General features: G+C 45.5%; 1 protein-coding gene across 1 annotated transcript in view; it reads left to right on the forward strand.

Moving 5' to 3' along the window:
• Positions 1-11,103, forward strand: part of LOC146197500 (echinoderm microtubule-associated protein-like CG42247) — an 82,729-nt gene extending 71,626 nt beyond the window's left edge. Inside the window, exons 18-21 of the mRNA XM_084597191.1 lie at positions 2,906-2,999; positions 4,669-4,758; positions 9,171-9,304; positions 10,271-11,103. Of these exons, the coding sequence (XP_084453317.1) occupies positions 2,906-2,999; positions 4,669-4,758; positions 9,171-9,304; positions 10,271-10,432 (480 nt within the window). The 3' untranslated portion in view covers positions 10,433-11,103. The remainder of the gene's footprint in view (positions 1-2,905; positions 3,000-4,668; positions 4,759-9,170; positions 9,305-10,270) is intronic.
• Positions 11,104-11,516: the final 413 nt, after the last annotated feature.

Consider the following 11,516-nt stretch of genomic DNA (forward strand, 5'->3'; position numbering starts at 1 on the left):
AAGAAGTTATGCTTCTCCAGATGACCCATTATGGCGAAGGAGTATATGAGCTCTAGCAATTTGCAGCTTGTATTGGTTAAAAAGTTGGTCTGTTATTTGATGGCAAATAGGCATCGCCAAATTTGAAAACGGGTACGACACGCGCAATTTTCCAGTCGTTTGGGACACAACCCATATCAATAGATTGCTGAAAAATAGTAGCAAAGATGGAGCATATTGCAGGCTTCGCTATTTTTAGTAATTTAGGACGCATCTTATTCAGGCCGGGTGCATGACTTAGCAGGGAAACGGTCAATGGCAGAGGATACACCTTCTGCTGTGACAGTTATGTCGGGCATGGTTTCGTGCAGCTCTGTAAATAGCAGGTCAGTTGGTAAAGGGCTCTCATCAGTGAAAACTGAGCAGAAAAATATGTTAAATTTCTCTGCTACTTCAGGGGAAGTAAGGAGGTTTCCTTTTTTAGTTGACACCGAGGTGTTTGTACCATAGTTAGGTTAACAACGCGCCAAAAGTTTTGAGGATTGTTCTTTAACAAATGTGAAACGTCACTGTTAAAAAACTTGTCCTTTGTGATTCCGATTTCAGTTTTGCATTGTTGGGCATGTGTAGAATATTCATTCAAAGCGCGCTCAGATGCTGACTTTTTAGCTTTCGCGTACAACCTTTTCGTTTTGTTTATACATCTTTTGACGCTCCTTGTGAACCATGTGCTCTCTGTAGATGTGGTGATGGTGACTTTAGGTACGTACTTATCTCTTAGCAAAGTTAATTTATCACGAATAAGAGACCAGTTTTCATTCGCGTCCCGCGAGCTGAAAGAACGAAAAATATCTGCAGAGAACAATTATAGCTCATTAAGTATCATATCAGTCTCTGCTCTGGTATAATCAAATATAACTTTATTTGCTTCTTCTGATTTGTTTCTGGCTACTGTGAAGTCGCACTGCAGAACTTTGTGATCACTGAGACCATCCATCACGTTTAAAGACGTTGGGTCAAGCTGCGTTGTCAGCGCTAGATCTAAGATTGAATCGCCACTCGTTGGTATGGAAACCATTTGGTCTAGGTTGAAAAGTGCTAACACATCCAGAAAATTCTGGCATTCACGCTTTTTTTGCGCCGTGGAGAGGCCTGCATGCTTGCCACTCAATATTCGGATTATTGAAGTCACCGGCCAGGAATATTGGCGAACGTAGAAATTTGTTCTTTAGGTAAGTCAGAGATTCGTTCAGCTTTTCAGCGAATTCCTCGTGTGAACCAGGTGGGCGATAGCAGACCCCAATGGCGCAAGTTACCGACGATGATAGACGTAATGCAACCAACAAAATTTCCAGGCACGATTCTGTATCAACAACATGCGCTTGCAGGCTTTTCCTTACGGCAATTAGTGCCCCATCACCGCACGAGGTAACTCGATGTTTCCTAAATAATAAAAGCTGGTTGGGCAAAGATAGTTCAGTATCAGCAATATCGGGCGATAACCAGGTCTCTGTACCCAGCACAAGGTCGGCTGAGCATGCGTCAACATATGCACACAAATTATCTTGCTTTGGAAACAGGCTGCGGAAGTTTGACGACAATGCTGAGCTTATGGATTTATTCTGTAGTCAGCGTTCCTGGGTGGCTTCAGAATCAGAAAGGGCAGACATTTCATTTGTGCTGTTGTTGGCACAAACATCCACTTCTTTGGAATCGCGCTTTGGGAGAGCAATGACTTTTCTAGTGGCACTGTTAAATGAGTACAGAGTATTGTTACGAAGGAGCTTATCAACTAAGAGCTTATACTTTTCACCAGGATTTCGTATACTTCGAGCGAAGTCTCTAAGCTGTTTCTTAATATCGCATCCTAGGCGAAACGTCCCCCTCTATCCAGATGGAAGTAGGGTCAAGATGTTTAAGTTTGGAAGCATTTTTGAGAATGTTGGTCTTGTCCTTGAAATTTAAGAACTTCACAATTATTGGGCGGATGCTGCCCTGCTTTCGCTGTCTTATTCTGTGTGCACGTTCGAGTTCGCCAACTGAGATTCCCACATTGTGCAATAAACCGCAGACAATGGATCCAGTGCACTGAAATAAAAGCTTTGAAATTACTCCGAAAAAGCAGAATAACAACTAGCTACACATCAGTTCAGTGCAGATAACTAGTGAACAATTTAGCAAAAAATTAGATTTTAGTGAGAGAAAGATAAAGCAGAGCACATTTAGAGCGGCAGTAAAGATATTCTTTTGCCATTTGAGCCATCTACGAATAGTGAAGACAGGCTGTAGGTGATGTTAAGGGAAGAAACCACCATTTGTCTCATTCTTTCAAGGTACTTTATCAAGTCTTCCTTTATGATGTTGTTTACGGTACTTTTATAGGCCAGGAAAGACAGCGACAATAGCCGTGAGTTTAAAATACCAAAAAGTTCTTGCTTAAAAACACGTTTAAATTAAAACATTTTTGTCGCTAAAAATGTTAAACCGGATCCTCGAAGTCATAGATAACACGAAAGAATATCCAAGCATTTGTCCTCTTTTACCCTCCATTCCGTTTTACGTGGAGCAACGTTCGGTTGGATATTGCGATTATGAGGACTGTCAAAGTCGGCTGTAATTATCAGAAATTCGTTTCAAGGGAAAGGAGAGGCTCCGGCGGCAACTCAGTTGACAGGCACCGCGACCAGCTTAAGGACGTCATCCCTTCGGCTCCCTAAAGCATCACGTTACCTCTTTGTCAAAAATCTCTCATTTTAAATTTCTTCCTACATCAGTTTACTTTTCCAAATAGTAAACAAAAGTAGTAAGAGTTCCTTCGGCATTTCGTGGTTTTTGAGCATGTGGGGACTTTCGTATGTACTTGGCTGAGAAGAGTCTTGGCGCAGTTTTTGTGTTCAAAAAGGTACCTTGACAATTTCAAACGCAGGGCAGAGACTCGCTGGTGAACATCGACTGGTCCGCCGACAGCCGCCTTCTCCAAGTTGTCACGACTGATGGCCAATACCAAGAGCTTCTTTGCTGTAAGCACTTTACCAGCACTCGACATTTACCGCGTTGCGCAATCGGGGCTTTGTGTTTCAGACGCGGCTTGCGCGACAAGGGAATAAAGATTATATTAGAGCTTAGCTATTAAACGTAACTGGCGTACTCTCCAATGTATAAAAGCAAATCACAACTTTATTGTATTTTGTATTAACGCGTTAGCGTAAGAAGCCCCATTCGAAGAATTTGTCGAATGGCGTTGATCCTCCCAAGCATCACAGGTGCTGCGATAACGTCACAGAGTCAGATGGCATGGCCGAGGGCTGATTTGTGGAGGGGCTGTGTGACGCCATGATACCACTTCATCGCACCGAGTTGGAAGGTTCGCTGCCAAGTGGCATTTCGAAGCCCCACATAGAAAAATAAATAAATATGGGGATGCTAAGTCACCTTAAGAGTGGCATGCCAAAGCATCAAGAAGGAATTTTGCTACTAAATATTCCTTTCATTGCATCCCGACGGGCTCTTCTTTAATGCGATGACATTAAGCGGACGCATGTAAGCGAAAATAACCGTCGTCTGTAAGTCGGCCAGTGTCAGCTATCAGGTAACACGAATGAGCACTGATTAATAATCGACAGGTGTGACTTCAGAAAGTGCGGCGTCGCATCAGAAAGTGGCGTCATAAAACTACCTGCCAACAGCCACCTATGACAATAAATAGAATCAGTTAAATGAAGTGAACTAAATTCGAAATCAATATAAGCCAGCAGCTACTCTATGAAAGGTGGCGGGCGCGCTCTGGCAGGTAACGTGGCCGAGAGGTAATTGGCCGGCGCAGTGTCTGATGTTACGAGACCACGTGGCATAGCAGACTTGACAAGTGCTCTGACAGAGGGGCAGTTGAGATGTGACAAGGACTAGAGCGAATTGATCGGCGGTGTATGTGCCGTCAGGAGACCGCGCGGCACGGTCGATTTGTCAGGTGGTCTGGCCTGTGGCAGGTAGCAGGTTTACATGGCCGATTGCTGATTGGCCACTGAGGTGTGTGACGTCAGGAAACCCGGTGTTACTCAATAAGTGGTGTCGTAAATCCACCTGATGAATGTCACGTGTCATTATACACAATGAAATCAATTTATTCAAGTGAATTGAAACTTAAGTTCAAATATGAGGGACCATTAAACTCCCCTTTTAGGGTCGGGCGTACATGACGTGACATCGTTACTGAATCTCATCTGCGGCTCTCCTTGCTGATTATAGTTTGCGTACGTGCACTTTGCTACTCGCTTATTCAATTCTCTTAATTTATACCTCTATTAACTACCACGTACTCATTAGCACGTTCAGAGATGTTCAGAGCAAAAAAACGACCGTTGGGTATTGGAACTGACAGCATTTTAGTGTCCAAACCTTGCGGCGTAGATTAGACGAAAAAGAACCAAGACACCAACTGTCGTTTCATTTCGGCGAAGAAGAGTGGGCTAATAGGTTTTCACTGTGCGCATAAACAAATCTCTCAACGCAGGAGCATCACGGCAACTCCTCCAACTTAAGCGAACTTGATGGAGTGATATCGTGTCATTGCCGGAGAAATCGCACTAGCGTTATCCTGCAGGCGTGATGGGCTAATGTTTATTAAGCTGTTTAAAAATAACGCCCGGGCCTTACGTTCTTTTCATTATGTCTTTTTTTTTTTCATTATAGGGGATGTAAATAGTTTGAAGGCCAAATCACCCACAGTTACGAAAGTTGACTGGTACCAGCTCACCTGCACGCTGAATCCAGACATCGTCGGTAAGCAGTTCTTACACTTTCATAGTGAATGCTTCGCTGTAAATTTCTATTTTAGTTAATAGCTAGATCTTATTGTCTCGACTTAAAGAGAAGCTAAAATGTAATTTTATTTTACAATTTCTCGAGATGCTAGCATTAGAATATATGAAACTTGTAGGTTAAGCTCACAAAGTGGTTTCGCGCTATCATTCGAAGTCATGATGTAATCTACTAATAAATCGCGAAAATTATTATGCGTCTTCTCAAAACACGGCTGTAGTGCGGTGAAACTAGACAATGGCGCCATTATGGGTGACACTTCTAATTTCAACGGTTTTCGCCCAATTTTTCCCGTGAGTTACCCGGTGCCGCTGAACAATGTCCGCGGCCTCTACCTTCGCGTTAGTCTTTTTCCTCAGAGCAAACGCTTTTGTGTTGGAAATGCCTCACCTCTGCAGATGACGTCATCATTGTTGTGTATAGTTATCACCGTGTACTGCGGAAAAGCCTGATTACTGAATTAGTTTTCGCTCTACTCACCCCAGTCGGTCGCGAGTGGTAACCACGAGCACTTTCTAAAATTATTGGTAAATTGTCGACTCCACGCTAGACTCCAAAACTTGACTCTAATAGTCGCAAAGAGCATTTATATGGAATGCTTATATTAAAATTTTACCTTAATTAACATTTCAGGGGCCTTTTTACTTCCCCTTTCATGAGAGACGAATTAGTGGAGTGGACCGGATTAATATTTACCGATTTGCGCCTTTTTGATCTGCATTCCGCTGCACATTAAACCGTCGTTTTTATATGCACTGAGATTTATTATTCGATCAAGTTAGATTAATAGGCAAGCGTCCCGTTACAGCAAAGATGCTGCCTTTATATAAAACAGGGCTTTGACAAGCCAAATATTTAATAAACATTTAGGGCGAGCCTCGTTAATGCCACCCCCATTAATATGAACGCTCGAATTGTGGACGATTTTTCTGCGAACCTAACTTCAATGTACTTACGCCTCGTTAATATAGAAACTCACCTTCCGGGGGATGGACAGGACGAAAATTCAGAGAGCCTGTTTAGGCTCATATATTTTTCGCAGCGATGAAGTCGCGTAAATAAGGACCCGGGATCAAAATTTATTAATTTAAGCAAAGGTGCCGCAAGAAATTGCTTTCGGCTCACAATACCTAGTGGCGACCACAGTTTAGAGGTTAACCAATGACGACTTTGAACAGAGGCGATGGAGTTTATGCTTACCTGGTGGAAAGGAAGTAGAACCAGACAAATGGGTTTCAGTAGTCCGGCCGGCTTGACGGGTGGTGTCTTCCAACGTCAGCATTCGCAGCAAGTCTTCACATAACGCTGGAAAACGGTAGCGAGTTTGGCTCACAGACATCTCCAATAGCGGACAGCGTGGAAATTGTCACCATGAGGTCTCGGATGTCGATGGTCCCACCATTTTTATTGAATAAAATCTAGAGCTAGAATAAGGTCCTTTGAGCATTGTGCCAGGACAGGGAGGCAGTAAAGAAAGCTACAGCGCGAATTTCGAGCGGTGCACACTTCGAGGGGCATCAGAAGATGAGCTTCAGGTTGTCTTATTTTGTTTTTCGTGTAAAGGACTCAGAACATTGAATAGGGTAGTTGAAAGACTACAATCCATAACGGAGAAATTGATGCCGATATTCTCAAGGGCATTCCATGCAGTGATTGTCAATGGTGACACAGATTTCAGCAGTGACTACTTCGATGCGTGGAAAGAGTTTCATAGAAGTGGTCGCACTGGGGGTGATTCGGTTCGTCGAACCGGGGCGTCGAGGAGAAGCTGCTGTGGTCTTCGCAAGGTGATTGGAGGAAGAGTTCGAAGGTCCTGTCATTGGATTGAATTTGAGAGTGGAGGAAGTTGCTCGAAAATCTGAACGACAGTCCTCTCTGGTGATGTTGCCATCCTCAGTTTTCCTGGTGCTGTCTATAGGACTGACTTAGGGAAGACCGACGACTTGAGGAAGTGAACAGTCGTGTCGAGTTGGTGATGACGGCCTGTCCTGGCGCCGAGGCAAGGACGAATGAGGAACTTTGTCAGTGAGGTTCTGGCCATGTCCTGAGACCTATCACAATAGCGTGGCCGTGAAACAACCAGTGAAAATCGTCGCAGGCTCATCCGACTGTGCGGGCGATGACGCAGTATGTGGCCGGCGTCGCCGGGGTGTGAAGACAGGGTCGGTTGTTCGGCGTCTGCCACACGTATGCTTTCCTAATGGAAGGCCGGCCCCTAGGCACACTAGTCGAAGCCAAGAATAGGAAAGAACCGGTAAAGGAGCAGTGAAGCTGCCTCTGGCTCCGCTACGCGTTGCTGTAGGCCATGATATACGGAGCAGATGGCAGTAGGTGGCATTTTTGACACTGGTCAGGCCAGTTCTTCACGAATGACATCCGAAATGGCTCCGACACTAAGGGTTGTTCGGCAGAGTGAAGCGTTTGTAGTTTTCCGCACACAATAATTGCAGAGTTCTAGAAGGGATTCCCCCTTTTTTTTCCTTGACGTCGGTAAGTGGAAGTCCAGAGCATTGGTTTTCCTAGACGGACGAAATGCGAAAAACCGCTGCGGCAGGGCACGCTGCATGCTGCTAGCTTCCTTAGTAAAATCGACCAGAGTACATTGGAGGTCGTGCAAAGGCCTTGTCTCCTGGCGCACCTTCTTCGTCTTCGGCAATTAAGAACCTGCGCGGCTGAAGACCCGAGTCTTGTCTTCCACGCTCAACTGCGCTCGGGACTGCTGAGAAAGTTCAGCCTTCTCCTTCGGTTTGTTGCTGCCGAAGGTTTCGAGCAACTGCCTCCGAACATCTCGACAGGTGGTAATTACGATTTATAGTTTTCGAACCACGTCTTGGGTTCATCTTCAAGAGCAAAATAGACATTCCGCAGTTCTGCTGTCATCGTACCACGTATTAAACGCCCTGTAGCTGTCCAGCCAGTCCTCAAAGTGTTCGCCGTGAAACAGCGTAGGCATACGAGCCGCAAACAAAACTTATCAGCGGGATAAACTCACGGGGAGCTGAACGGTCTGCTTGTAGCCTTGGCCGTCATAGCTTGAGCTGGTGTGTCGAGGGGGCGGCGCTTAGTAGCTATGTTTATCGAGCGGCAGCATGCCCTGCGAACATGTTTTGTGCCTACGGGGCACGCTTGAAGTGTTCCACTTCCCTGCGTACTTTTTGTACACAGGGAAAGACAATATCAGCGCAGATTTGGTTTGGTTTGGTTTATGGGCCGTAAGGTCCCAAAGCGTCTCAGACTATTAGAGAAGCCACAGTGGTGGACTCCGGAAACTTCGACCACCTGGGATTCTTTAACGTGCACTGACATCGCACAGCACTCGAGCGCCTCGCTTTTCCTGTCCATCGAAAAGCGGCCGCCGCGGCCGGGATTGGATCGTGCATCCCTGGGCACAGAAGTCGAGCGCCCTAACCACTGCACCACCGCTGTGGACCATCTAAACTAAGTTAACTCTAATTTTCATACGTGCCTCTGGGATGGCCATGTCTGTGGACAATAGGGGCTCTAGCTGGCTGCGTTTCACTTCGGCTTCAGTTCGAGGCTGCAGGAGGAGGAGGAGAAAGAGAAACAGAGTGCGGCGGGGATGCTAACCGGCAAAAGATACCGGTTTCCTATCCTCACATGGGGCAAAGAGATAAAGGGATACTATGAAGAGGAAGGACAAAAGAGAGTAAAAGGGAAAAACAAGTCATTAGGTGTAATGCGCACTAAATCACAGCCTGTCGTGGAAGCCCGGAACTTTCACGAAGCCTATAGGAAGCTGCAGAGTTTCAAGATGAGGCTTCAAGCAAACATCGGTGAAATTGGTGACGAGGGAACTTAATGGTAGTGCGGTAAAATTCTTCGGGGCAGCTTAAAGCACCCTAACAGAGCAATGCGGTGGCGGTGTGCTATGGACTGTTGCGCATAGATGGAAGGTGTCAAAGACAGCGGCATGAAATGTACAGCACGAGAAAGTGGCAGGTTAATACGCGGGGTATTTGGCAAGTAGAAATGCATTATAGCACATAGTCCTAATGCAGTGATCATCGAAGCTGATATGTTCATGCCGCTCCAGAATCGAAACACGGTCATGTCGATTGCCGATTTTTTTCTTCTTTCAACAGGCGGCATAAAGCTTGATACTAGTCCGGCAAAGTCAGGTCCTACATAGGGCTGGACACTGCCAGCAGAAAACCAACACTGGGCCCAAGATTTGTGCTGACCCGGAAAGTACGAAAAGACAGCGGCTTAGCGGCTGATTGGAGGCTTGAGTCCCGGCGCACTAAACTTGCAGGAGTGGGCATTGGCCTGGAACCGCCACATTGGCAAAAGTCGTCTTACTATGAATTTCTTCTCAATGAGGTTTCCGAATCTTTCTTTTTTTTTTTTTTCAGGAATCTGGGACAACGAACACTTGACGGATGTGGTAAACCTGACCTGCCATCGTTCTCACAACAAGGCCGTCGTGGCAGTAGGAGACCGCGCTGGTTTCCTTAGGATCTTCAGGTTTCCCTGCACCAACACGAAGGTATCACCCACAAACACAAAGCCTTGGGCTCGCGAAGTGCGCACGTGTCCTTCTGAAGGAAGGCAGTCCAGATGGGATGCAGTTTTACCCATGCGATTGGATTATTCCTAAAACGAGACATTAGGAACGTCATAGAAAACCTAGGCTTCCCCTTCTTTTCTCACCCCTCAACTGAAGGCTTACTTGCCATCGATTCTCTCTTTTTGCATACGATGACACAGAAATTATTGTAGCTTGCACAGCCGAAACTGATTGGCCATTTCTTAAGCAATGAAGACGTGGTTGCCAAATGACTCTCCAGGTCGCCTGCGAGATGCGCACATATCGCTGAGTTGTGAAACGTTGTTATCTGTACTGTAGCCATAATTAGCATACAGATAGTGGAATGTGGCGACAAAACTGACACGTGATTATTTTTATTAAATCAATTCATCGCGATAACAACACGTTTAGAAAAAGAGAATGATTACAAAATGAAACGCAGCGCAAGGACTTATTAAAAAGACAACGGATCAAGTCATTACGACCGGAAATCGCAGACTTGATCAGGGATCAAACGCGAGTTAAGTGACATCCTAATGGTGATCAAGAAAAATAAATGGATGTTGGTAAGACATGTAACGCGAAGGCAAGATATCCAATTGTCGCTGAGCACTTTTCAAAGAAAGGCGTTGCGATATAGGGCCATGTGCGCGGATGAGTTGAGGAAGATGGCCGCATATGGAACCGGGTAAGATATGAGAGAGCCCTGCAATGGGCGTAGTAGGTTTAAATGCTGACTATCATGTCTCTGGTGATCATGATGAACTTTGGAACATGAATGATACGTCATCCTTGTTTTTGAGTTAATAGTTGTGACATTTAAATGCTGACTATCATGTCTATAGTGATGTTGATGAACTTTGGGATGAATGATACGTCATCCATGTTATTGAGTCAATGGTTGTGACATCTCGTTCTTCCCAGGCTGGCTTCACGGAACAGAAGATTAGCTCTGCGCCCGTGGCTTGCGTCCGATTCCTGCACAGTGACAAGTACCTGGTCACCCTCCTGGCCCAGGCGGGCTACTTCGTCGTCTGGAAGATGGTCCCCAACCGTGCCCTTGCCGAAGCCAACCGCGCCACGTGAACTCCTCATGCACTTGCTTCCCCCCAAAACACCGAGACATCCTCTTCATAACACTTCCATGCCAGTTTCTTTGTTCGCGATGGCAACGGCAACGAGACCTTTCAACAAAGACCGTTTTCACTGTGGCAATATTGCATTTGTAAAGTGCCTGTTTGAAATATGGGCGAGAACAAGCACGCGCAGTGCAAGTCTATCATGAACCTGCGAAAGGTTGAGGATGCTGAGTATGCAGGACGATGTGTAGTGACAAAGTGTTCAGGACAATACAGCCGGTGGATCGCGATTATGCCGACCGAAAAAGGGAATATACTTGCGGCACAGGGGAAACCAATGAAATATATTCGATGGCCACATCTGGACGTGTGTAATACTGCGAAACGTGCTCAACTAATACCAGTCACATGTCTAGACTGTCTTGTCACATGTCTTCACATGGCACCTCCAAGTCTGATGGCGACGTTTTATTTATTGGATTTATTCAGGCTCCACTTTATTTTTTATTTTTATCTAGGGCCACATTAATCTGACGCTAGACAAAATGAGAAGCAGTGGCTAGCTCTTAACGACATGCAAGCCTGTGTCAAACTTTGTTATCATGGCATCGGCACGGAAGCTTCATTGTCGCAAAGATAAAAGTGACCTCATATGCGTGCTTTAAGTTGAAGCTCTGTCTGCGCCGAGAAAACTCTAAGAAAAAAAAAAAAAGCTATATTGCGTTATATCTTTTTTTTTTTTATATCAGATGTCAAACGTCACTCTCACGTAACAAAAGTGGATATTGACAAAGGATGCGAAGGTTTCAAGCCTTACGTTGCCGCTTCCTTCGAATTAAAAGGGAGTAGTAACTGTTTTGAAGGACGCAGTGCATGTCGGCACTTCGTGGCGAATGATGTGAATCGATGTGTGCGATAGAACATGTAGCGAGTGTTTCACCGCAGCAGGACTCGTCTGCCTGCATAAAATCCAAAAAGGGACGAAAAAGGTTGAAGATCTTGTAGCACTCACAGCGTGGGCTGCAATAAGTAAGGTTAATTCGGAGGCCGAAAGAACAACCAAAGGATTTGAGCGAATGTGCGGATGTTGC

This window comes from Amblyomma maculatum, chromosome 3 (assembly GCF_055883805.1).
Source record: "Amblyomma maculatum isolate TAMU_Amacu chromosome 3, ASM5588380v1, whole genome shotgun sequence".
Lineage (NCBI taxonomy): Eukaryota > Metazoa > Arthropoda > Arachnida > Ixodida > Ixodidae > Amblyomma > Amblyomma maculatum.